Source organism: Spermophilus citellus (assembly GCF_964194105.1).
Source record: "Spermophilus citellus genome assembly, chromosome: 9".
In the NCBI taxonomy this organism is placed as follows: domain Eukaryota; kingdom Metazoa; phylum Chordata; class Mammalia; order Rodentia; family Sciuridae; genus Spermophilus; species Spermophilus citellus.
In genome coordinates this window covers 112,562,817-112,588,192 of record NC_138191.1, presented here as the reverse complement: position 1 = coordinate 112,588,192, position 25,376 = coordinate 112,562,817, and the positions used below count along the sequence as shown (strand labels likewise).

The 25,376-nt window shown below is 51.1% G+C and overlaps 2 protein-coding genes across 8 annotated transcripts; both read right to left on the bottom strand.

Moving 5' to 3' along the window:
- Nucleotides 1-1,548: 1,548 nt before the first annotated feature.
- On the bottom strand, nt 1,549-8,704 carry MRPS15 (mitochondrial ribosomal protein S15). 4 transcript variants are annotated; one of them, XM_081306213.1, is made up of 8 exons: nt 8,530-8,704; nt 8,123-8,164; nt 7,006-7,081; nt 6,006-6,054; nt 5,455-5,543; nt 3,560-3,647; nt 1,954-2,145; nt 1,549-1,714 (listed from the first exon to the last, which is right to left on the bottom strand). In XM_081306213.1, the coding sequence occupies exons 1-8, from the start codon at nt 8,570-8,572 to the stop codon at nt 1,574-1,576; spliced, it is 720 nt and encodes a 239-aa protein (XP_081162339.1). In that variant the 5' UTR covers nt 8,573-8,704; the 3' UTR covers nt 1,549-1,573. The 4 variants fall into 4 exon arrangements, with proteins under 4 accessions (XP_081162339.1, XP_081162337.1, XP_081162338.1 ...); XM_081306211.1 differs by having other exon boundaries at nt 8,457-8,697; XM_081306212.1 differs by having other exon boundaries at nt 3,560-3,618; nt 5,459-5,543; nt 8,457-8,695.
- A 1,806-nt stretch (nt 8,705-10,510) lies between these two features.
- On the bottom strand, nt 10,511-24,162 carry CSF3R (colony stimulating factor 3 receptor). 4 transcript variants are annotated; one of them, XM_081307815.1, is made up of 16 exons: nt 24,068-24,162; nt 20,778-20,861; nt 18,491-18,787; nt 17,081-17,204; nt 16,742-16,929; nt 15,955-16,106; nt 15,720-15,873; nt 15,547-15,626; nt 14,926-15,145; nt 13,809-13,997; nt 13,346-13,447; nt 12,445-12,591; nt 12,193-12,333; nt 11,944-12,037; nt 11,630-11,708; nt 10,511-11,216 (listed from the first exon to the last, which is right to left on the bottom strand). In XM_081307815.1, the coding sequence occupies exons 2-16, from the start codon at nt 20,839-20,841 to the stop codon at nt 10,737-10,739; spliced, it is 2,511 nt and encodes an 836-aa protein (XP_081163941.1). In that variant the 5' UTR covers nt 20,842-20,861; nt 24,068-24,162; the 3' UTR covers nt 10,511-10,736. The 4 variants fall into 4 exon arrangements, with proteins under 4 accessions (XP_081163941.1, XP_081163939.1, XP_081163940.1 ...); XM_081307813.1 differs by having other exon boundaries at nt 11,630-11,711; nt 24,068-24,161; XM_081307814.1 differs by lacking the exon at nt 24,068-24,162 and adding an exon at nt 22,701-22,992 and having other exon boundaries at nt 11,630-11,711.
- Nucleotides 24,163-25,376: the final 1,214 nt, after the last annotated feature.

The following is a 25,376-nucleotide window of genomic DNA, read 5'->3' as shown; positions in this document are numbered from 1 at the left end:
ACATGACTTTTAATATGACATATCTCTTGCTGTTTGGCTGACCAGAGTCCAGATGCCTTGGCATGGCATCCAAGACTCTCTGGCTCCCAACTACCTTTCCAGAGTCATCCGCACCACCCTGTCCCCATCTCGCTTTAGAACTCCTCTCATCAGCAAGTTATCCCCTTTGGGCAATTTGCTCCCCTTCTCTTCCTCATAACCACACCATTGGAAAGCCTTGCCTTGACATGAGCCAAGCTCAAGTCCTTCCTATGTTAATTTCTCCCTGTATCCTTCACCCTCTCTAGTTATTTTCTTTTCCTTCTCTTCCCAGCTAAAGTTTATGAAATCGTCTGCACTTACATTCTGAGCTTCCTTAACATCTTTGTTCCCCACCTCCCAGTATTTGGGATTAAGCTCCCTCCACCTCACTGAGACTGCCTTACCACACATACTATTTGGTCCTCTTAACTGACATATCAACATCAGGACTATGATTTGTTCAAAGTTGCCAGCCCATCTTTGATTTGGTCATTTCCCCCTGTCTGTGTACAGTGTTAAAAGGAAATATAACTAGGATAGGAATAGAATAAACAGCATCATTACTTTGTGCTAGTCCTTCATGAATTTGTTACCAGCTTGGCTTCTAAAGGCATTTGTTTGCTATAGTGTAGGCTCTTCTCTTAGCTTCTTAGACTTTTTTTCAGTACCTAGGTAGTATGTTGTAGGGGGCAGAATATGAGCTTTGGAGCTTGGCTTGAATCCTAGACCTGTCTCTAACCAGCTGTGTGAACTTGGATACATAATCTTTCTGAGCCTTACCTCTCTCATGGTAAAATGTGGATAATCAGCCAATGTAAGGTATAAAGATGGCTTTGACTAGTAGGTACGGTAATGTACCTAAGCCAGCACTAAAAGCAGTGCCTTTCCTGTAGAGCCTGATGTATTCATGTCTTCCTTTTCTTCCTCCTTTCCTTCCACTAGCCCCCTGAAATGATGGTGCTTGGCCTCTAGCATAAGATCTCTTAGTAGTTGTGTTCACTTGGAAGTCCTGTCTTCTAAAGGCCTTCCCTACTATTCCTGGAGGTGATACCTGAACAGCTCACTTTTTGTTCAGAGCTTCTGTCTTGCTTCTGATTCTGCAGGATCCCAGGCTCTCTGTTCTACCCATACCTTCCTCTCAATTTGAACTATTCTGTCCCTCGAGGACAGTGTGAAGGTTTCTTGGCCTAGCTTGCCTTCCACTGCTCCCTGAACACAACATGCACCTGCAGTTCCTTCTGCCTGGATGTTGTCCCTCCCTCTCAGCCTAGTGAACTCCTACTCATCCTTTAGGACACCTACAGCTGGCCTTCCCATCCAGCCAGCCACTCTTCTACCATGCTGCCCTGTGCTCAGCCTTGCCTGCCCTGATACACATGCTCCTGGATGACAGGTCTGTATGCCTGTGTTCTCAGGAGGTGGAGGGCAGGAACTCAGACACCCTTGAGATCCTAGAGCTCAATGAGAAAATACCCCCCACCCCTTCTTTCTTGGGCCAAAAAGAATGGAGTCTTCTATCACTCAAGGCAGAATTAAATAATTTTAACAGACTTTATTGGTTTTCTTTGAGTATATCTGCACAGGCTTTGGAAGAGCTCTCTGGGTTCTCCTGGTCATCTTGTTTTGGGGCTGCTGCAGCTTTAGCTTTTAATATCCTTTTTTGTTTCTTCAGCTTTTTTGCCTCCTGGAAAACCTGCGGGTTGGAAGGAGGCAGGAAGAGACTTTGTAATCATATGCAAAACCTATGACTTGGAGGTCAGGTAAGAACCATCTCCCCCAGGTGGTAAGCCCAGGCTTCCTCCAGGGGGTTGGTGACCTGTGACCTCCTTGAAGCCAGTTCTAGGCTTCTAACAAAGACAGGTTATCTCTCCCTTCTGCACCCTTTATCAAAGTCCCAGTGAGGCTGACCAAAGGAGCAATTCTGATTCATACCCGGAGGCACAGAGCCCTCTTGGCCACGAAGCGGCGGTGAGCAGTTCGGTAATAGAGAGGGGGAAAGGTGTACTCAATTCCCAGTTCCCTGCATGTCTTCTCAAAGACATCATAGTTGGTCTTACGAAGGTTTTTAAGCATCTTTTTCCTCTGGTCAATGCTCATCAGTAGATAGCGTTTGTGTGCTTTATCCTGCAGGAAAATCTGTTACTTTTAGTATTCTAAGTGTTATTGTTGTGACAAATGTTAGTGCAGTTCCGAAGAAGGCACTGTCATTGTTGGTTGCATTTTACAGATGGGAAAATAAAGGTTCAAAGATGTTATGATTTACAAAAGGTCCTCAAACCTGTTGATGCTGAAGTAGCGTCTTGAATCCGGGTCTACTGAGCTAACTCCAAATCTTATGCTCTTTCCCTTATACCACCTGCTCAGTCTCTCCACAGCTAGCAAACTGTTAGCTAGGGTAGAGACAAAGGAAGGCCTTGTACTCTTCCTGGAGATCCATGCCCATGGCTGGGGGCTGCTTTATGAGGGGCTTCTGCAGTGGGGCAGGTATTCCACACCCAATGTGATCTCCAAGGAGCAACTAGCTCCAGAGAGCACTAAAGTGCTAGTGTATTTTATTAAAAATAATCACAATTGGGGCTGGGGATACAGCTCAGTTGGTAGAGTGCTTGCCTCACATGCACAAGGCCCTGGGTTTGATCTCCAGCAACACACACTCACACACAAATCACAACTGCCTAATTTGCCTAATTATAGCAGCTCTGTGCTAGACACTGTGCTGATAGGGCATAATGGTCAAGCATGTGGGATCTGCAGCAATGCTGACTCGTTTGTTTCAAGTCTTGACCATTACTTCCCTAGTAGTGTGCCTTGAGGAAAAATGTAATCTCTCCATGACTAGACTATCCCTCTGTAAAATGGGAAAGAACAACAGTTATAGGGTTAAAAATGAGAAAATGCAGGTAAAGCATATAGCACAGGGCCCAAGACTTCCTATCCATCATGCTGGCTGCTACTATTATTTCAGGTAGCCCAGGCAATGCTGTGAGCAGGTACTTTCATATTCCCCAACTTACAGATAAGAGACTAAGGCTCAGACCTGTAACTTCCCCAAAGTCACACAGCTAGTTAAATGGAAGTGGCAGAGCTGAGATTTGAACAGGGCAATCTGACTCCATTCATGCACTCCACAAAAAATATTTATTCAGCACCCACTGTGTGCCAGACCCAGTGACCATGCTCTAAACTTTTTTTTTTTTAATATTTTTTTTAGTTGTAGATGGGCACAGTACCTTTATTTTGTTTTATTTTTATGTGGTGCCAAGGATCAAACGCAATGCTTCATATGTCCTAGGCAAGTGCTCGACCACTGAGCCACAACCCCAACTAAACTTAGCGTTCTTAACCACTAGTGAGTTGGTCCAGCTCTGTAAGGTTCCCATTTTCCCTTTGGAGGCCGGAGGGAAGTGTTTTTCCCACTGACACTGATGAGGGCACTATCATGTTACAGCCACTGGCTTCATAGGACCCAGAGCCCTTCACCTCCCAGACTCCTTTCCCCCAGCTGCTGCTGTTTAACTGTGAATGATGCTCGATTTACCTTTCGATGTTTCTGCATGTGTTCTTCATAATTGCGGATCTTGATGGTTAAGGCAACAACTGAAACCACAAACCACAGAGGATGAGAGCTGGGCACAGAGGAAGGAAGGGCCCAGGCCTGCATTATGTTTTGAGAAATGAAGGAGTAACAATCACCAATGCTCTTGTACTGCTCTTTATAATCCCAAAGCACTTTAAATTACAAGATCTCAAAAGACTTTACATTGTCTTTCCTCTAGAAAGAAAATTCCATAGAAGGGAAATTCCTTAATCTTATAAAGGTATCATCTAAAAATCATAGTAAACAACATTCTTAATGGTAAAACTTCAGAGCGTTCTCGTTAAATTCAGAAACTAGCACATCATTCTCTCATGGCTAATGATTTGATACTGTACTCAAGGTCCAGCCAGTGCAGCTGATGGGATCCCAAGAGTGTCTGGATCTACTCCTTGCCATCCTTATTTCTGTGCTTTCACTACTGAGTTTCGAGGACTGTCAGCTCTCACTTGTCTCCCAAGGCCCTGGACTACATCCCCTTCAGGCACCTTACTTGATTCTCACCTGTAAAGTGGGGAAAAGTGGAAGTTGGTTCCACAGAGAAGCTGTCACTCAAGTGGGCATTTTCCCAGGACACACACAGAATTCTGCGTGTACTGCAGGGAGGGCAGTGGGAACCTTGGCTCTGACCACATGGCCCTGCATACCACCTTAGCTACAGAGCAGAAAGAGACTGAGGGATCTCCAGAGCAGACACTATGCAAAAAATGCCTGGCCTTCAGAAAACTGAGTGATATAGCACCGATGCTTGCGGTTAAAGAGGACTCTAGTTACCACCTCACTGATGTCTTGACAAACAGCCCATCTGTTCCTGCCAACCTGGGAGATTTCAGCAGTGATCAGACAGAAACGGGCAGGGTAAGATAAGCAGCCCTTAGGTGGATGAGGTGTCCCCAGGCCAGTCAGGGGTTCAGGGAGGCTGAAGGAAATTGGAAACTCACCTTTTCAAAAGGGGCTAGAAAGGACCAGGAGTTGGGCCTCCAGACCCCCTCCTTGGGGTCTAGCCTTGGCTATTTGCTAAGAAGAATTCACCAGATTTAATCTCTGGCCAGGGAGAAGAACAGAGTGGAGGCAGGGGTGGGGAGAAGGAAGTAGAGGCTATAATATAGTCCAAAGGCAAGGAGGAGGAAACACAAAGACCCCCCCCCCCCCCAGAGGTTCACCAATCTACCTCATTGCTCCTAGTGGTGGATGAAGATCAACACCATCAAAAGCAGGGGGAGGTGGTGGGGCTTTTCAAGAACATCTAATGGGGACTATTGCCAATTCCAGCTGGAAACCTCAGTAGGAACATTATGCCCTTGGGAGTGCTCAGTGTCTCTCTGGAACATAAGGGCTCTGTAGATGTGTCTTTTCCTTTTTTTTTTTTTTTTTTGATGGTGCTGGGAATTGAACTCAGGGTCTTGTGCATGCGAGGGAAGCACTCTACCAACTGAGCTATATCCCCAGCCCACTTTTTTGTTTTGTTTAGTTCCTTTGTCTTACTTTTCTTATCAGAGAGTTGAACTTTAGTTTCCAAGGTGTGTTTATGTGTTCTAGCTTCTCAATCCTGTCACGAGTTAGGCAGCAGTACTGTGCCCTAACCCGCAACTTCCTGCTCATTCAGAAGAGGAAACGGAGGCTCTGGAGAGGACTTGAGGACTTGCCCAAGCTCACAGAGAAGTACAAAGCAGGACCTGGGTGCTGACTCCAGAACACATAGCTTGGGATCCAGAGTCCAGTTTTCACTGTCCTAGGTCCTTATATCTCCTTTTCACAAGATAAAGTGTACTTGAGCCCTAGATCAGGTACCAGCTATCAGACACCCCTGCACCCCCACTCCCCAAGAGCCCTCTGACCAACTTCGAGCTTCCAGGGATCTGGTGTCCTCAGGGTTTTCCACAACTTTCTTCATCAACTGTTCTTGCTTGATTTTTAGCTTCTCTTTCTGTTGAAGACAAAGATTAAGAAAATCTGTGCAGTCTGTCATGCCCTAAGAGCTAGCCCTTCTGCCTGCAAGGCCATACCTGCCGTGATAGCAACTAGGCCCAGAAAACTCAGGGCTGGACTGCACAGGGCTCATGATGACCTTGGTCAAACAGCATGGCTATCCACATATGATGAGCCCAAGGCTAAAGCCACTTATAAAGAAATGGCTTGTCAGATGAATGTCCATAAAGTTTGCTCACTCAATTGTGCACAGGTCTTTATCAAGTATCCACTGTCTGTCAGGTGTTAGGGGAACAATGGGGAACAAAACTATCCTTTTCTTCAAGGTGTTCAGTCTGGGGGTACTGACATGTAGACACAGAGTGAAGCTGGGATGCATGCTGTGACTGGAGAAACATGGATTGTGGGGTGCTAACCAGAGTAGGAGGGAGCCCTAGAGAGGCCAAGGCAAGACACTCACCTGGTTGGCCATTTCCAAAGACAAAAGTCTCTTCACAACATCATCAACCCTGTGGAAAAACCAGAGCAATGAATGACAAGTGTGGGAGAAGGGAGGAGTGGAAGAAATGCTGTTTTCACTTTAGTTTAAAAAGCAAGGATGAAGAGCTGGGGATGTGGCTCATGGTGGAGCACTTGCCTAAGCATGCGTGAGGCCCTGGATTCGATCCTCAGCACCACATAAAAGTAAATAAAGTAAAGGTATTGTGTCCATCTACAACTAAAAAATAATTAAAAATAAAAAAAAAGGATGATTGAAAATTCCTTCTACAACAAATAAGGATCTCTGGAGGTGGGGAGCCATTTTCCAGGGCTTAAAAGTCTGCATGGCTCTGGCTTGCTGGGCTGAGAACATGGAGTGATATGATAATTACAGAAAATTGCAGCTGTTGGCTTGAGTGTTCTAGTCTCATCATAGGAAGGGCAAAGGGAGGATTTTCATTTTCAGCTACGACATGGGTCAATATGTCTTTGAGACACTTCAAGACAAACCTGCACATTGAGTGAGACTGTAGGATGCCTTGAGTGGAAGCACTGCTTCCACTGAGGAGGACCTGAGTGTCTATCGGCACTGGATTCAAACCCCAGCTCTGCCTCTTAGGAGATATATGACATGGGGCAGCTTAATATTCTATAAGACAGGGGACATGGTTTCTTCTCTCACAGGGCTTTTGTGAGGATCAAGAGATGGAAATTTCTACAAAGACCTACAAAGCATGTTAGCTCCTTGCTATCTAGCAGTAGGTCTTCTCTCAAGAGTACTGGGGGGTGTGGGGGGGAAAGCAAGTAGTTGAGCTCCAAGAGTCCCATCTGTCCCTGCTGCCCATTCACCCTGACTATACCTGGGTCTTTTTATCTCTCTTATTCATTTTATAATCAAGTCTAAGATACAGCAGGTCAAGTCTCTTTCCCCACTCCCACCAATTTTCCCTGCCTCCTCAAGTGGGTTTCTTCCTGCTTACTTCTCAATTCCAGGGATGTTCTGGTAGTCTTTGAGCAGCGTGGAAGGGGGTGGATCATTGTCTTGCTTGGGCTGGACTGTCAAATATAGGGATGGAAAACATCAAGTCAACTCTGACTGCTTCTCCTGACATATTCCCCAACCCTATGAGAGACATCCAGGGTCTCAGACACGGCATTGGATATCTCTGGGCTTAGTTTTTCCTCTGCAAACCCTGTGGGCACTTGCTTTGATATTTCATTCTGCAAAGAGATGGTCTTTCCCAAGACCTCATACCTGTGCCTGCATCTCTCAAATATCTGCCTGGGTTCTACTGTTATCAGATTCCCCACTAGGTTGGGCTCTCCAATGGACAGGATTGAGTTTGATGCCCTTTGTACACCCCCCACACCCGCCCACCCCCCCCAAGTCTGGTCCATAGCCCAGCGCAGAATAAGCTTTCAACAAACACTTGCTGGCTGATTCAAGAATTAAATAAGGGGGTTGAGGAAGGACAGCTTTAGGACAGCTGAAACATAAGTATCAAGTATAGAGCACAGGAAAAGCTGAGCTTTGGTGTTTGCCTCCCTGCTGTACCTTGGAGGTGAGGGATACACATGGGGTAGATCTACTTGTCCTCTCTAGTCAGACTCTGCTCTGTTGCTATGCAAACAACACTAGTAGCAGTAAGTTCTAATATATACTATTATTTATTAAGCACAGTGCTAAGTTGGCTTTTCATGTGTTATCATAGAATCCTAACAATAAAGCTCCAATGGATACTTTTACATTCATTTTAGAAATGAAACTCAAAGAAAATAACTTGTCCCAAACAACTTAGTTACCTAGTAATGGTTATGCAAAGGGAGACATAAAGTGCTATATTCTAGGAAGGCCTGGGTGGTGTCAGCCTTGCACCCTTGCTGGCTAGCTCATTTTCAGGCATTCACCCTTTGAAATCTCTTGTTCATACCTTCTTCCCCCACCCTCATGAAGGCTTCTGGCTTAGGGATCTACATATTGTTGACGTAGTCTTCTGACCCCTTTGCCCACCCATTAAATAGCTCTAACTCGCTATCTCGGTCCCTTTGGCCACCCCAAGCCTTCCAGGCGGCCTCTCCAGCCCCAAGTCCACCTACCTGGGTTTTGGACGGCATATCCACGAGCCGCCTGTAGGAGACCTACGCAGAACAGAGAATACTGAGACCCATTTCCTTAAACTACCCAGCCCTGATTCTTTCTGCGCTCTTCGCATTACCCTCCCTCCACGGTCGGTGTGCCGCTGAGCCGAAGTGTCGCCCCTTTTCTCCTCCAGCCCCTGCCCAAGTCTCCCCGACCTCGTCTCACTCCTTGGCCAGCCACCATTCTCCCTCATCCTGCCGCTGCTCTTCTCCCCTATCGCGTTCCCGGGTATCCTCCATCCCTGCTAGCCCCCACTCCCGACTCCCGAAGTCCCATTTCTCGGCTCCTCACTTGGAGGCTGCAGGCCCCACTGGTCGGAGAGAAGCCTGGCGTTCCCTCTCCCCAGCAGGCCAAAGGCTGGGGCCTGGGTCATTGCCTGGGTTCGAACCGAACTCAGGGCCCTCCATGCGGCCCTCAGCATGGTGACTTCCGACCCCAACCGGCCCGCGCCGCAGCCACCGTCCCCTTCGCGGTTACGGACAAGGCTACACGGGCGACGCCATGATGGCTCAGGCTCGACCAATCGAGGCAGTTGCTCGGCCTGAGCAGACGAGGACCGAGAGAATGGATTGGCGGGCAGGACTTGGTGAGTTCGCGGATCGCTGGGTGGAGTTGGTCAGCGGCGGGCCAGGTTGGGGGCGTGGCCCTGTGGTTAGTATTGTGCGGGGCTGTATAAACTCGAAAGTGCTACTTTTTCTTGGACGTGCATGCTACCTTAATCCCTCCCTACGTCCCTGGCCTCATGCTCCGGTCATTTCGGGGCTTCCAGGGGAATTGCCGTAACCTTCTTCGTCTTCTCCTTCTGCCCTCCCTCCCAGAAGGTCCGCGATGAGACTGTGTCAGAATCAATGGGACACTGGGTCGTTTCATGCAGCCTTGTAGCCTGGTGACTAAGGTCACCGGTTTTGGAAGTCCGGGAATCCTAAATCGGCCAGTTACTATGTGACTCTGTGAGCAAGTCACTTAACCTCTCTGGGCCAGGTACTCGTCCATTAAGTGGGAACGGTAGTAACAGCATCTCTCTTTTAGGTTGTTGAGAGGATTAATCAGCAGTTGTTTGCAGAACACTCGATTAAATAGTAAACATTCAATAACTGTTAACTATGATAATATTTGTGAAATGAGGGGTGTAAGGGGAAATGTAAATTAAAAATAAGAAGAATTAAAGTTTAATTTTTCACTGGTGAAAAGACTCTTCTCCCCTCACTTTTCTTCGAGCATTTTTTTTTTTTAGAAAACTTGTAATTGTGAATTCTTTCTCTATTCTTTTTGAGATGCATGGAAATCTTTTTATAAGGTAAATAAACCTCTTACCAGTTTTACAACCCAGGAAGGTATTTCTCAAGGGCCTGGGATATGTAATCCTGAAGGATATTAGTGCCTTATCTCTCTCCTGGTTTCTTTGGGAGAGTAGGACCCTAACTTCCTGCGGATGCTTGTCTCCCATCTGCAAACCTTTCTGTGATAAAGACAGAAGTTATTTTTACTTTGCACAGAGGCAAATTAGCAAACCCAGGTAGCTAACCCATTTACCAGATGAATTTAGGATGAACTCTGTGTGACAAATGGAGCTATCAAATCCTCCTCTTACTTGAACACTATTTATCTCTCCTTTTTTGGGGGGTTCTGGGGATTGAACTCAGGGGCACTTGACCACTGAGCCACATCCCCAGTTCTATTTTGTATTTTATTAGAGACAGGGTCTCACTGAGTTGCTTAGCACCTGGCTTTTTGCTGAGGCTGGCCTTGAACTCGCTATCTTACTGTCCCAGCCTCCTGAGCTACTGGGATTATAGGCATGCACCACCTCCTCCAGCTATAAATTCTTTCTGTCTTTGCAATCTCTTTAGTGGATTGCCTGCCCTGCACACCACATTCTTATTCAATAATAAAACTGTTTTCTTGCTCTTTTGCCCTTGCAGGGAAGGTTTCTGGGTTGATAGGAGATTTTGTTTTCAATTATGGATCCCCAATAGGGGTTAGTCTTTTCCAAGGTCTCTTTACCATGTCCCACAGTGCTCTGTGACTCCCTGCACACAAGAGTTACTGCTGTTCCATAATGATCAGTTTTGAGTCTCTATCATCAGAATGGGAGCCCTCAGAGAGAGAATGAGCTGAGCCATTTTTGAAATCCTGCTTTGGAACAGGGTCTAGATGCTAGATAGGAGCTGGCTGAAGGAAAGAAGGAAGGAGGGAAGGGAGGAAAGGGAGGAAGATGATTTGGAGACTGTAATCGACTGCTAGGGCCCTGAGAAGAAACAGAGACTCAAGTACACTCAAGAGTTTCCAAAAACAATAACAAAACCCAAAATAAAAATAAAAAAATTTAAATGACGATTATTACAGAAAACAAGCACAAAAAGCTAGAGGGTGTGTGGGGGGGAACAGAGTGTTATCCGGTTTTTAAAGTATGCAGGTGGCCTGGGACATGGTCACTTGGGGGAAAGAGAGGGACAGGGGGCCCTTTCCTGGGGCTAGGTAGTTTTTAGGGATGAATGGATTTATTGACCCTTCCTTTGGATAGTCCAGGCCCTTAAAGAGGCAGGCCCAGGTGGGGAGACTCAGGGAGCCTTAAAAGCTCTCCAGTTCTTCTACCCCATGGACCTGGAGTCCCTGCAAGAGGGGGAAGTCAACCAGTGGCCCAAAGACACAGTCGTTCTCCTGGCTTTGGGGTGGGGGCACTGGGGTCCCTAGGGGGCTGGTCTGGAACCAAAGATTCTCATAGGACTTAGGACTTGGGGTGAGGCCCCCTAAGAGAGGCTGGGTGGAGTCACAGCGGAGGTAGTGCCCAGGCTCTGGACTGGTGGGGCTGCCCAGCACCTGCCCATAAAGGACCTGGTCACTGGTGCCAGACTGGGGCTGGGACTGTGTGGAAACTGCCCTTGGGTCCCCCTGGAGCACATAGGCCTGGACCAGGGTGGGGAGGCCACAGGTCTCTGAGCTGTCACCGGACTCCCAGGGCCCTGGCTTCTTCTCCTCTTCTTCTAGCACGGTGATCTTGGTGATGGTTGGCATGCCAGGGTCCCAAAGACTGGGCAGCTGGAAGGTCTCCTGGACACAAGGACATGGAGTGAGGACACAGATCATGTCAGGTGTCTGCCCCAGCCACTGTCCCTTCTTGAGTTGGGGCAGCTGTAGGACATCCCGGCTGCTATCTGGCAGAACACACAGGATCATATTTGCAAGGCACCTGTACATTCCTGACACCTGTCTGACAGGAGCAGCAGTGTGCTGCTCAGACTCAGCACTGTGGATATTCTCATCTCACAGTGAAGTAACTGGCCGAATCCTTGAAATGGGCCAAGTTGGGACTCAAACTCAGGGTGGCTTCACTCCACAGGGAAGGAATCTTGTTTCAAGTGACAGGGAGGCCTGTGCGCTCATCCTCGGGAAGGAATCCCTTTCCTGAGATTGAGCCTGGGCCCACATCTCCAGCCCCTGTCTCCTCTCCTCCAGTTCCTCACCTCTGCCATGATGGTGGGCACCCAGGAGCCCAGGCTGCTGTGGGCTGGGTCTGGCACGCTTGGCCAGAGGGGATTCTTCCTGCTGGAGAAGGGGGGCATGTAAAGGCGGGGTCAGACATGCCTTCCCAGCTTTCCATCCTTTGTCCCGCTCACCCCAGCAGCTGCCCCTTAATGCCGAGAGGAGGAGGTGGAAGTCAGGCTTCCCAGACATGGGCCCCAAGGTCTAGGCAGGCTGGGCCTTAGACTGACCCACCCTGGCCTGCAGTGCCCTGTGGGTAGGAGTAGCTGGGTGTCACTCCTCCCAGAGGACTCACCTGGGGCTGCAGTAGACCCAGGCAGTTCTACAGAGGCAGATGGACAAAACCAGGAGGCCAGACAGGCTTAGGAAGATGTACAGCTCTGACTCCCCTGGGGAGAGGTGAAAGCCAGAGAGGTGAGGACATGTGGGGAAGGGTGGGTTTCCTTCCTCAGGCTCAGGTCCCCAGGCAGGACCAGGTCTACTTCAAAATCAGGATCCTTTGAGTGGGGCACCCTTCCACTGCCCAGTCCCCCTTTCCCCTTACCTAAGGCCAAGGTCATCAGGGTGAGGCCTGTACTGTTGGTGGTCCCAGCCTGGCTGGCAGCCATGAGGTGGACGTGGTACAAACTTGCAGGTTTCAGGTCATGGAGGACAAAGCCACGGGAGGAGGCATTCAGGATGGTGGCTGGGATGGGGCACATGCCAGCTTAGGCTGGGGTGCTGAGGCTGCCTCTATGACTGCTAAGCACCCCCTCCTGGGCCTTCTGGGACTGTGGGAGGCTGAGGATAGACTCACAGGAGGACTGGTCCTGGAGATTGGTCCAGAAGATGGTGTAGTGGGTGAGTGGGCTCTTCCCCAGCTCAGGGGGCTCAGGTACCCATTCCAGCTCTGCCCAGGTCTTGCCAATGTGCTTTAGATGGAGCCTTGGGGCACGGGAGGGGGCTGTGGGAAGAGAGTACAGGGGAGGGGTTCAGGGCAAAGAAACTGATTGGACTTCTGTGGGTCCCTGAACCCAGGAACTGGGACATACTGTGGATGGCTGAGAAAAGAGAGTCCAAGGGGACATCCTCCTCCCCTCACCCCTAGTACTGATGAGCCCAGGGGTGCTCTACCACTGAGCTATACCCCCAGTCCTTTTTAATTTTTATTTTGAGACAGGGTCTCACTAAATTGCCCAGGCTGACTTGGAACTTGGGATCCTCCTGCTTCAGCCTCCTGAGTTGCTGGGATTACAGGTGTGTGCCACTGTGCCTGGCTTTGCAGGGATTTTATCAATTACATGTACTGCTAATAGGGAGCAGAGCCAGGACTTGAGCCCAGTTCTGTTTGACTTTAAACCTACTCCCCCACCCCGACTTCTGCCAGGTCTGCTTTTGTCTGACTCTGTCTGATCTCTGCCGCTCACCCTCTGAATCTATCAGATGTGGCACCTGATTTCTGTCAGGGCCATTGATCAATTTTATGAGACTTCATCTCTGAAATCTGCCAATTCAGTCCCACTTTCTATTAGCCCACCACCTGATTTCAGGGGTCTGGTGTAAACCAAGGGTCATCTTAGGACTGGGAGTGACCCTCTCCAGGACCAGGAGTCGGGCGAGGCAGGACATGTTCCCTCATATTTGTGATTGCTGGGGCCCACGCAGGCCCTGGAGGAGAGAGGAGGGGGTTTGGGGGAGGGGCCTGATGGCTGACAAACCCATCTCTTGGGAGTAGGCGTAGATTTGCTTGGAGGGTCCCCCGGTGCCTTGGTATAGGGGCGTCACAGTGATCTCATAGAGCTGAAAGGGCCTGATGTTCTCTGTAGAGAGAAAATGGGGGCAGGCGCTCTGGTTGGGGCTGACCTCTGCTGAGGACCAGGATCTAACCTCAGACTGTTGTCATGGCTATCCTGGCCTCAGGGATCAATGTCACACTCCCTTCCTTAGATCATTTGATGGGGTTAGGGAGAAAAAGTGCAGGAGAGCGCTAGCAGGGTGGCGGGTCAGGACTGTAGAGAGGGGACCAGGTTGGACTGCAGGAAGAACTTCTGGATGTGAGGATGTGAGGTGAGAAGGAGGAGGGCCCAAGCAAGGCTGGGGACTCTGCCTCGAGGGCAGTTGATGCTGCCCTTGCTCCTGTCCATCAGAGCCCAGCTGCCCCACCTCTCAGGCCCGTCTCACCCTGCAGCACGGTCCCCGTGATGTTCTCGTCAAATTCCATCTTCCAGCTCTTATTGCTGCTGCTGGGGCTGGGGGGACCTGGGCCCCACTCTATTAGATAGCCCTGAGGCCGAGGGCTAGGGGGCTCCCAGTGCACCCAGAGGCTGTGAGGGTCTCTGGCTGTGGCTTGGAGTCTGGTGAGGGGTGGGCCTGGAGACAGAGTGGACACGGTGGAATGAAGGTGAGAAGAACACAAGCATTGGAACCCGAAGCCTGGGTTCAAATCCTAGCTTTGCTGCCTACTGGCTGGGACACCTTGGGCAGGTCAACCTCTGAGCCTCAGTTTTCTCATCTGTAAAGTGGAAGTGATGATGAAATTTCCCGTCCTATAGGGTCTTGATGCAGATTAAGTGAGATGGTGTACACTAAGGGCACAGCACAGTGACGAGCGTGAGCAGTGCTGGATGACGACCTGAACGCTGTGGAGTTCCTGGTATGTGCTAGGCACAGTCCTTGGTGTGTGTTAACTCACTGAGTCCTCTAACTGTCCCACCAGGGAGGTACCACTATTGTCCCCATTTTATCAATGAGGAAATTGAGAGACAGAGAGAGGTTAAATAATCTATTGAAGGTCACACGGCTCTAGCCTTAGTTGTTATTATTGATATTGTGGTTATGCATCCCACAGTAGGAGAGCCCATGTTTAGGGATGCTGTGGGGGTGGTGGGTGATCAGTTAGCTCATGGACCATGTTGTAGTTGGAAAAGCTCAGGGCTTTATCACTCAGCTTTCTAGGCAGAGCTCAGTATGTGTGTGTGTGTGTGTGTATGTGTATGTGTGTGTGTGTGTGTGTGTGTGTGTGTGTGTATTGACACCACTACCAGCTTAACCTGATTCTGGCTGATGATGGTATTAATAGCTAACCTGTTTGGTGCAGTTACTTTTTGTCAGGACTCTCAGAAGGCACAGTTTCGTCCCCATTTGCGAGCTCTTGAGTAGACAGAGGCCAGGGAAGGGAGTAACTTGCCCGGGTCACACTGTCAGTGAGTTTGAGGACTAGATTTCAACCCAGGAAGTCTGGCCTTCAAATTTATATCCCCACCCCCACCGTGTTCTTCTGGCTGCCAGCTCCCCTTACCATTGCTATCCAGGAAGTCCACTGGGATGAGAGTGGGATGAGAGGTCCCCGCTGTGTTGTAGGCCACAAGGGTCACCTCCTGGGCTTCTGAAGGCAGGCAGAAGGTGCAGTTAAGGTCTGTGGTGTTGCAGAGGGGCAGGGCTGTCTCAGCCTGGCCAGAGGGTCTCCAGGAGAGCAGGTACCCCTGGATCTGCCCGCTGTATTCCTTCAGGGGCGTTGGCTGTGGCAGGCAGAGGAGGAAAATAGAGAGGGGGGTATTCGGCTTGTTTTGAGCAGGGAAGAGCCTCTAGTGGGGGGGCAGGTCACAGGAGCTGAGCCCCAGCGGGAGCCAGGCTTCCAGCTTCTTCCCTCCCTCCTCCCCGGTTCCCTGTGCCAGGTTCTAGGAGTGAGGGAAGGGAGAAGCCAGTGGCCATTCCAGGCCCTTAACCACTCATTGAGTGAACCTCTGGGGCCCAGGGGAGTCCTGCGTTGCTGCATTGCTGAGGGTCACTACTCGGCTTCTTAGGCTCATGCAAACTGCAAGTCACCTATAAATCCCCAAGCCTCCTGGGCCTGTTTGAGTCCTGAGCCCCAGCTGCAGGGGTCGGTCTGGGTTGAAGGGTTGGCCTCAGAGGGACTCACCTTCCAGAACAGCTGCACGCCCTTTGTCCTGGGGTCCAGCTGCCTGTGCCGCCACCATGTGTCCAGTCTGACGATGGGGGCTGTGGATGGAGCGAGAGGAGGAGGGGGTCTAGTCGGGGAGGGCCCTGGGGGGGGTCCTGATGGCTGCTGCAGACTCCTCACCTCCCGCTTACCCGGCTCAGCTGTTCTCAGCTCCAGGCTGGGGCTCCAGCGGCTCCAGTGGCCGGGCAGGTGAGAGCGGATGCAGCGCACCTGCAGGGCGTAGGCTGTGGCTGGAGGGAGCCCACAGAGCTCATGCTGGAGGATGCTTGAGGGCAGCGTGGCCACCTGGGGGTGTGGGAATCTGAGCCTGGGTCTCTGGATCCTCCCTTCAGCCCCCTGCAGCCCCTGAGGGTGCCCCCGCCTCACCTGAGTCCAGTTGGCCTCTCCACGCTGTGGCCGGAGGCGCAGCTCACACTTCTGGTCCATGAACAGGCTCGGCTTCCATGGCTCCCAGTGTAGCCACAGGCAGCCTGGCTGATGTGGGGCCACGGCCCACAGTGTAGGGGGCTCCAGTTTCACTGCAAGGAGTGGGGTTCTCAGACCTCTCCCTGCCTCACCCTAGAGAGCTCTGCCTTAGCTCTCCCTATCTCCCTGTCCATGGTTCCATTTTCCTCCCTGGGTCTCCATCCATGTGGTCTGTTTCTTTCTGTCTTTTCACTCTGTCCACGTTACTTTTCTGTGGTTTCATACTCCTGTCCCAGGGCCTTTGCACTGATTGTCACTTCCACTTGGAATACTTTCCTCTCAAATTATGCAGTGGCTTGCTCCCTTGGTTCCTCTAAGGATCTACTTGTCACCTTCTTGGTCATCTGACCTTCTGTTTTATTTATTTGGCCCACCAGAATGTAACATTCTGAGGGTGAAATTTTTGATGTTTTATTCACTGCTGTATCCCTAGGACCTCAAACAGTGCCTAGCACACAGTAGGCACTTCAAGAAATTATCTGAAAGAAAGAAAGGATGAATGTGTTTCTTGGTCTGTGTCCTCATGCCTGTCTCCAGCTGTACCCTTGTGGCCCTTCTTTTCTGCCTCTCTATCTGGGTCTTCTGGGGTCTCCTTGTCTGTCCCCAGGTCTGTGTTTCTCTCTCTGTGCATCTCTGGGTCTGCCCATTTTGGGGCCTTCTCTCCTCCCCTGCACCCAGTATCACCCACCAACATCCATGGGATCAAGGCACAGCTTTGGGGACAGGCTGGTCCCCAGCACATTCTCTGCCTGCACTTGGATGACCATATTCTGGTACAAGAGCAGGTGTTTGCGGGGGATGGAGCAGGAGCTCTGCCCGTCCTCAGGCACGCAGTCTGGGATGGAGTCCTCCTGGGTCTGACAGTTGCTCCGGCTCCTGCCAACAGGCCAGGCTTGGGTGCCAAGCAGAGAAGGGAGACGATGACCCCTGCTCCTCCCACCTCTGCCTCCGGACCTCCAGCCCCATGGCCCCACTCAGGCTCCACCCAGGATCAGAGGAAGGGGGCTGGGCCAGGGCCCCTGCTCACTTGAAGCTCTTTAGGATGAAGTTGGTGGGCAGGTGGGTGTCGGGTCCTGGCTCCCACTGGCAGGTGAGACTGTTGGTCGTGAGGTTCATGAAGCAGGATAGGTTGGAGGGTACGGCAGGAGGGTCTGGGAAGAATGGAGGGCTTTGGGTGGGACCACTCAGAAAGCTTCTGCTTGCTTTGTTTCTTGCCTGGGTGAGTCCCTCTGGGGTCACCTTGTCCATTCCCCAGTCTCCACTGCAGTGTGACCACGGAGGGGCATCTCTGGGGGAAGCCAGTTGCAGGCATATACAGGGGAAGCATCCCAAACCCCACCAGCCTGTGGTCCTGGCATCTAATCCTCCCCCACCCCCAGGCCCCTTTCCTGTGGCTGTGTAGCATCTGGGTTTCATTCTGGCGCTGCCATTCGTTAGCACGTGATCTTGATGTTACTTAGCTGCCCTGGGCCTCCGTTTCCTTATCCATAAAGCTGGGCTGTTGGTTATCGTGATGACTGAATGCCTTCCATACATGAAGTACTCAGAACAGTCCTGCACGTAGCAAGTGCTATATACCTACATACCTGTTACTTGATATTACTGATTCTTTTTTTTTTTTTTTTGGTACCAGGGATTGAACCCAGGGGCACTTAGCCACTGAGCCACATCCCCTTGCCTCGCACGTGTGAGGAACTGGGTTCAGTTCTCAAGACCACATATAAATACATAAATAAAGTCATTGACAACTAAAAATATATTTAAAAAAGATTGAACTCAGGGCCTCATGCCTTCTAGGCAAGTGTTCCATTACTGAGTCACAACCCCAGCCCTCAATTTTCAATTTTTATTTTGAGACAAGGTCTTGCTAAGTTACTTAGGGCCTTGCTAAGTTGCTAAGGCTGGCCTTGAACTCTCTCTATTCCTCTATCCTCAGCCTCCCAAGCCTCTGGGATTATAGACGTGAGCCACTGTGCCCAGCTGCTATTACTGATTCTTAAATAAGAACCTTGGTCCTTGTTTTCTCCTTATGCCTCAGCTTGACTCCATCCTGCTCAATTTGGAAAGAAGGCTGAGACTTGGATGGGGGAGAAGCTGGGCACAAGCCTAGTGGATGAGGCTGCCCTCTTTGGACCCGCCTCCTAGGTCTGAGGCTTATTCAGTAGCCACATAGAGAGGTAGCGGTTGCCACCCTGCTTGAGTGCCACACTGCCTAATATAAATCTTGTTCCAACCTTATTAGTGTGTGACCTTTGGCAAATCACTTATTCTTCCCAGATGTCAATTTCCTTATCTGCAAAATAGGGTGAAATGGTATTACCCCTGATAGGGACAGTTCCCTGGGATCAGACCCATGGAGTGCTTATCCAGCAAGAGCTCCTAGTGGGGCTGGCAGGAGAGCACTGGAGGAGAGCAGCCAGATGGCTGCAGGACTTACGGCCTGCCCGCAGCTCAGCTTGGTCCAGGACTTGCAGGCTGTTGCCCCACTGCAGGCAGCAGGAGAGGAAGGCCTGACTGTGGTTGAGGTGGGCCAGGGTGATGGTGGACTTCTGGGTTCCATCAGGCAGGCGCTGCTGCCTCCCCCCAGGATGCTGCTCTGCTCCCAATTTCCAGATAATCTGTGGTTCCGGGTCTAGGAAGCTGCAGTTCTGGCTGATAATGCAGGAGGCTGTGATGGGGTCCCCCAGGCGGACAATGGGGGCCGAGAGGCTGATGTGCCCACACTCCTCCCAGCCTGGGTGGAAGAGAGCGGGCCATGAAGGACTCCTCTGCCTGGCAGACCTGCGCTGGGTCTAGCCTTGGGCACGCCTGGGTTCAGGGCTCTCATCTCCCTGCCTCGTCCCTTAAGACATGGGACCTGGAGCGGGGGTGGGTATGGGCACTGCATGAGGCTAACAGTGGTGCTGGTCAGTGATGTTCACGGCTCTATAGACCCTGATTTGTAGCACGTGCTGCTTCCCATGGTGTGAATGCTCTCATCACGACTGATGTCAGACTACCACTGTGTCCTCCCTGAATTCAGAGCAGGGAAGAAGCGTGCACAATCAGTCCTTGCAAACCAGCCCAGCTCTCCACCAGAGTCCCCTCCCCGAGTGTGATGAAAGCAATGTTTAAAGTGATAAGAACCCTGCAGCCACCACAGTCTCCTCAAGAGGCAAATCTGATTGTGTGAGCCCTCTGTCACAGCCCTCGAAAGGCACGCCAGTGTGGAAGACAGCATAGCGTGGCGGGGCAGAGCCTGGACGTTGGAACGAGACCGCTCAGGTTCAGATCCTGGATCTGTTGCTTGCTAATGATGGGACTCTTGTGTGTGTCACTGAGGTTTTTCTGTGCCTCACCTTTCACGACCATAAAAGGGTGATAAAAATGGTCCCTACCTTAGTGTCACTGGAAGAAACAGATGTGGTAACACACGTAAGGCACCTGGGCACAGCCTAACCCTCAACCCTGCTGCCCCTGGGGTCTCGTGCCAGTGCCTGGCATGTATGTAGGTGCTTGCTGATGGTGTTAGGATAAAGACCTGGATCCTTCTCCCAGCCCTGTGACCTGAACCCCTGCCTTATTTGCTCCATTCCAACTCAGACCATCATCTCGGCTGCAGCCACGTGGGGGGGTATATATATATATATAAATTATATAAATTAAATTATATAAATTTATATATATATATATATAAATTTTTTTTTGGATTAAACCCAGGAGTGCTTAACCACTGAGCTACATCCCCAGCCCTTTTTTATATTTTAATTAAAGATAAGGTCTCACTAAGTTGCTTAGGTCCTTGCTGAGTTGCTGAGGTTGGCTTTAAACTCAAGATCCTCCTGCCTCAGGTTCCCGAGCTGCTGGGATTACAGGCATGAGCCACTGTGCCCACCCACTTAGACTCTCAAGTTCTGTGAGGCTGGAGACCTTGACCATTTTGTTTATTGCTACATTCCGGGCATAGAGTAGGCCTGTGGGGACTATTTCTTGAATCAGGAGTGAACACACACCTGGCCCACGATGCCTCTCTCCTCTCTCAGGTGTTCTGAGGCCCATTTTGCTGATGGGGATGCTGAGGCCTTGAGAGGAGGAGCTGTTTGCCCAGGGTGACAGAGCAAGTTCATGATTCTCAATGTGGGGCTTTAACTGTTCCACAGACTCAGATTTCAGGCTGGAAGGGACTCTACGAAGTTGTGTACTTCAAAACACTACCCGACACCACCTGAGCTATTTTTGAATGGCCTGCTGGCTAAGAAACCTTTTTATATTTTTAAATGGATAAAAACAAATAAAATAAAAGCCACATAAGAATGTCAGAGACTGTACATGGCCTGAAAAGTCTAAATATTACTCTCAAAGTTTGCTGACCCCTGTCAATCTTGGCCTCAGCTTGCATACCCTCAGAGATGGGAAGCTCTTTACCTCTCAAGACAGAGCTTCTGGGGTTGGAGGACTCTCCCTGGGCTTTCTCATTTTAGGATGAAACCTGTCTCCTGTGGCTCCTCTTGGATCCCCTTGCTGCTTACAAAAGCTGCACAGACCCAGAGGTTTTGTCTGACAGCCTGGCAGAGATGTATAGATAAGACCTGTAGGACCCCCACCTTTCCTGGGCTGACCCCCCAGGCCCTCTCACCATTCCTCTTGGTGGGTGAGGCCTGCAGGTGGGTGCACAGCTACCCCACCTATGGCTCCTATAATCCTCCCGCCTCATTGTCCACCCCCTACCTCCCTACCACACTCACTTCTGGGCAGCAGCAGGATGATCAGGGCAGCTTTGGTCAGGGTGCAGGCTTTCAGCCCTGCCATAGCGCCAACTTGGTGCTCACCTGGAGGCAAAGGGGGGGGGTCAAGGTGAAGGATTTGGAGTCAGAGCTGGCTTAGCCAACTTACTTGACCTATCTGAACCTCAGTTTCTTTGCAAAATGAAGTTAACAGCAGCCTATACTGCACAGGGCTTTGAGAAGAAGACACAAAATAATAAAAGACAAGGGCTTTGCACTGTGCCTGCCCCATAGAAAATGACTCTGTGACCACTATAGTCATCATACCTGCCTTCCAGGAACGGGCAGGGACAGGAGCAGCAAGAAGAGACATTCTTCCCTTTTTCCCTCTATCTAAGCCAGGCACTCTCCAGAAGCCTCAGACAAGGGTTTCATGCAGATAGTTTATTTTGGGAAGATCCCAGAAGCAGGTGAGACATTGGCAAGATTGAAACAGGTCAACAGGGCAAGCCAACTTAGGGCTGTGATGTCGACTGATCACCTCTGTGGACAACTGGGGTTGATCTACTAAAAGTGACCAAGGAGCCCTGTAGAACACTGCTCCAAACTGTCTACCCAAGGGACAATTTATCTCTTGGATGGGAGGCAGGACGGAAACCTCTCCTCACTGACTCCTGCCTTCCCGTTCATTGGTCCAGAGATGCCCCTTGGTGTAGGTTCCTGGCCTCTCCAGGTTGCACGTTTGTGAGTACCAGTAGGTCCTGTAGGTGAGCCCTGCCTGGTCCTCCCAGACTCCCTTGAAGAGCTCCACAGAGTGGCTGAGGTCAGGGCTGCAGGTCTCACCTGCAGGAAGCTGGCTGCCATGGCAACGGCTACAGGAAGGAGCAGACTGAGAGGCTATCAAATGGGGCACACAAGGTGTCCCAAGTGCCCCCAGTTCTGGGGGGCACATGACTACAGACTTCTGTAGTCATTGTCACAGTGACTAAATGGAGGGAGTTTTGGCTCCAGTTTAGGGAGTATACACATGTTTTTATCACCAGGGTGGGTGTCCAGCCTAACTCTCAACCCTGCTGCCCCTGGGGTCTCATGCCAGATGCCTGACCCTCCAGCATTAGTTGGCTCCCTATGTCCGATCAGTGGGGATGGCTGACCAGCCTGCATGGCCCCAGCAGATCCCCTGTGCTCTGCAGGGAGAGAGCTAGGAGAATCTTTCTCTCCCTCTCAGACAGAGGACTGGATAAGAATGGCCCTGATGGGCTGACCCTACTTGTTGGGGCCTTGCCTGAACCCCTAATTTATCATTACGTATTGCAGTATCAGGATACCTGATGACTGCTAGCCCCCAGGTCACCTCTGTGCAAATCAGAGGAAAAAGCACCCCTTCCTCTGGCAACTGGGGGACAGGCTGGATTTCAGTCCCCAGTTGCTCCTAACCCAGATAACTTGTGCACTGAGAAACTTGCACAGCCATCCAGAGCACTAGTCAGAGGTTGGCAACCTTCTCACTAGCGCATACTAGTTTGGTTATCTCCCTGGCCCAACACACATGGGCAGGGGAAGATTTAGCCTCTTAGACGCAGATTTTGGGATCCTGGTTCCCATCTCCCTGTGGTTTGGGTCATTCTCTGGCTCTGCTGCCCTAGCAAGGGTCAGCTGCAGGCCCAGCCTTTGCCTAGGGAGGTACACACTGGCTCTTGTCCAAAGTGGGCAGTCAACCCAGAGAAGCCCTGGCTCCTCCCCCTGGATTGCTGAATGTGGGCATTTTTGGTCCAGACAGCATTTTTGGTCCCTGGTCCCCACAGCAGTCCTGGGTACCCAGGGGCAGGGGAGCTGGCACTTCCTGGAGCACAGTCTTACTCTCCAGAGGGCCAGGATGCAAAGAGGCTGGGAGCCCAGTGCCGAGTCAGATCACCTGCTCCAGCCTCTGGCTCTCCTACTTACCAGCTTTGTGACCTTGGACAAGTTACTTCACTCTTCCGAGCCTCGGTCTCCCCATCTGTGAAAAGAGGTGACAATAGTGCCTGCTTCTCAGTGTTGTTGGGACAATGAAATGGGCTCTCAGTGACCACCGGGGCTTCCATGAGCCATAAAGCAGGATGCCATCTCATGGAGCCCAGAATGGCTTAGTCCCTTACTCCCTGGCTGAGTGGTCACAGCCACCTAGGACTGCCACCTTGTTTTTGTCTGGGTCACACTGCAGTTTTAAAGCCCCATTCTGGGCTTCCCCTTGTAGTTTCTTGTCCCTCTGTGCCTGCCACTCCAGCCACCTCTGCTGGGCTCTGCAGCTCCCTGGACCCTCGGTCCCCAGCACTCAGGATGCCTGTCACCTGCAGTGGCTGCTGCCACGCCCTCTTTCTCTCCCCTCTCCCTTCCTCCCAGCACACTCTGCTTCCCTCCTCTGCTCCCTTCTCCATTCCTGCTCTTTTGAAATTCTTTCTGTGGGAAGAGGGAGGGAGGGAGGGAGGATGGGGCTGGGAGTGAGTCAAAGGAGAGGGCTTCCCAAATGTGGTTCAGAGACAGAGAGGGAGGGGCAGAAAGGAAAAAAGACAAAGAAACAGAAAACAGAAAAGAAACAAAGCAGGACAGAAGGACGGAGGTAGGCAGGGTTGGAGATGGTAGAGACCTACAGAGATAAAGAATGAGGCTGGAGAGGCCAGTTCGGGTAGTAGGTGGTAGGTGCCTGTAATCCCAGCGACTCAGGAGGCCGAGGCAGGAGGATCCTAAGTTCAAGGCCATTCTAAGCAATTTAGTGAGAACTTGGCTCAAAAAAAAAAAAAAAGCATTGGAGATATAAATCAATAGTAGAACACCCCTGAGTTCAACCTTCAGTTAAAAAGAAAATAGAAAAAAGAAGAAGAAATGAAGAGGCTGCAAAATAGAGTCTCCAAAAGACAGAAAAAGAGTCCAAGAGACCCAGAGACATCTCAGAGGCCAAGAAAATAACCTGACATCTCAAATTTAAGGTTAAGAGACAGAAGCGCGAGAGACAGAAGGACTCGGAGAGGGAGCGGCTGAGGGGAAGAGATGGGAACTGAGAGTGAAGCAGACCCAGACGGGACGCCGCTGGCCTTGGAGAGACAGAGACAGGAGAGGCGGACGGTTACGGCCATCCCTGATGTGAGCCCAGCTCCGTGTCCCCACGGAGAAGTTGGTATGTGCAACTTCCCTGATGCAATCCCAGAGAGACACCTGGTTCCCAGGGACCCATCTCAAAGACAGGAGCCTGGCCCAGGCCCACGGCCATGGGCACCTGGCGGAGCTGGGGGAGTGGATCAGGACTTAGCCCTCCCTGGGTGTCCCCTACTCACGCTGGAGCCCGTGGCAGGCGTGCCTGGCCTCCTGCTCTCTTCAAAGCAAGTTCCTGAAATGGGCCACAGTCGGGCTTCTTTCCCCAGCCCTGTCGTTAATGACAGGCCGGGGGCCTGGGGATTGCGACACCTTCCCGTCCTCCCTCTTCCCTCCCCTGTGCCTTTGCGGGCACAGGCAGCCCCTTCCTCCCAGGAAGGTGCCTGTGAGGGCAACTGGTGAGGCCAGACGGCCTTCCTGCCTCCGGGGTCTTAAGGGCTGGGGTATGTGGCAAGCGTGTCCCCGTCTCCTACCTCCGGATTTCCTGGGCTCGGAGCTTGGAGGCCAAGCAGGACCAGGTTGCAGCCGGGTGCCCCCACCGTGGGTTTTCGAGTCAGCTTATTTTGCTGCTGTGACTAAAAGACCTGACAAGAACAATTTTAGGGGAGGAAAAGTTTATTTTGGGACTTGGAGTTTGAGAAATCTCAGTCCATAGGCGCTGGCTCCATCTCCCAGGGCTCGAGGTGAGGTGGAAGAAAGCGGCTCACGTGATGATCAGGAAGCAGAGGGACTCCAGTCACCAAATACAAAACACACCCCCCAGAGGCGCGGCACCCATGCCCCCTCCAGCCAGCCCCACCTGCCTCCAGCCCCCACTCAGCGCAGCCCGTCAGGGGCGCAACCCACCGATAAGGTCAAGGATCCCATAACCCGGTCGTTCCCCTCGCTACCTTTTGCATTGACCCCATGTGAGCTTTTGGGGGACACCTCACGTCCAAACCATAACACTGGGAGAGTGTCACTGGGAAACACACCTGGCTCTGAGGCTCCCTCGGTCCCCAGCTCTTTCCACACACGTCTTAGGACCCTGATCCTTGTGGCCGACAGGAGGGAGCCCTCCAGGTTGAAGGGTTTATAGCAAGACACAGCCCCCCTTCACTCCATCTTCTCCGCCATTGCCCGTGGCCAGGCAGATGGAGAACTGGGGGCTCCAGGGACAAGACAGGTACGTCCTGGTGGGGTATGTCCTGGGGTCTTCATATGCTCATTAAAAATGACTAATGTTGGGGCTGGGGCTGGGGCTCAGAGGTAGAGAGCTTGCCTAGGTGTGTGAGGCCCTGGGTTCAATTCTCAGCACCGCATATAAATAAGTAAAGGTCCATCAACAGCTAATAAGATATTTTAAAAAACGACTGATGTTTACTCACAGTGTTACACTGAATGTTTCCAGTTGAGGGAAATAAACTACTTTTTATGGTTTTCATCTGCAGTTGTTGACAGATGCTTTTTTGTGGGGGGTTCAGACTGCTCAGCGTCTATCAGATTCACCGC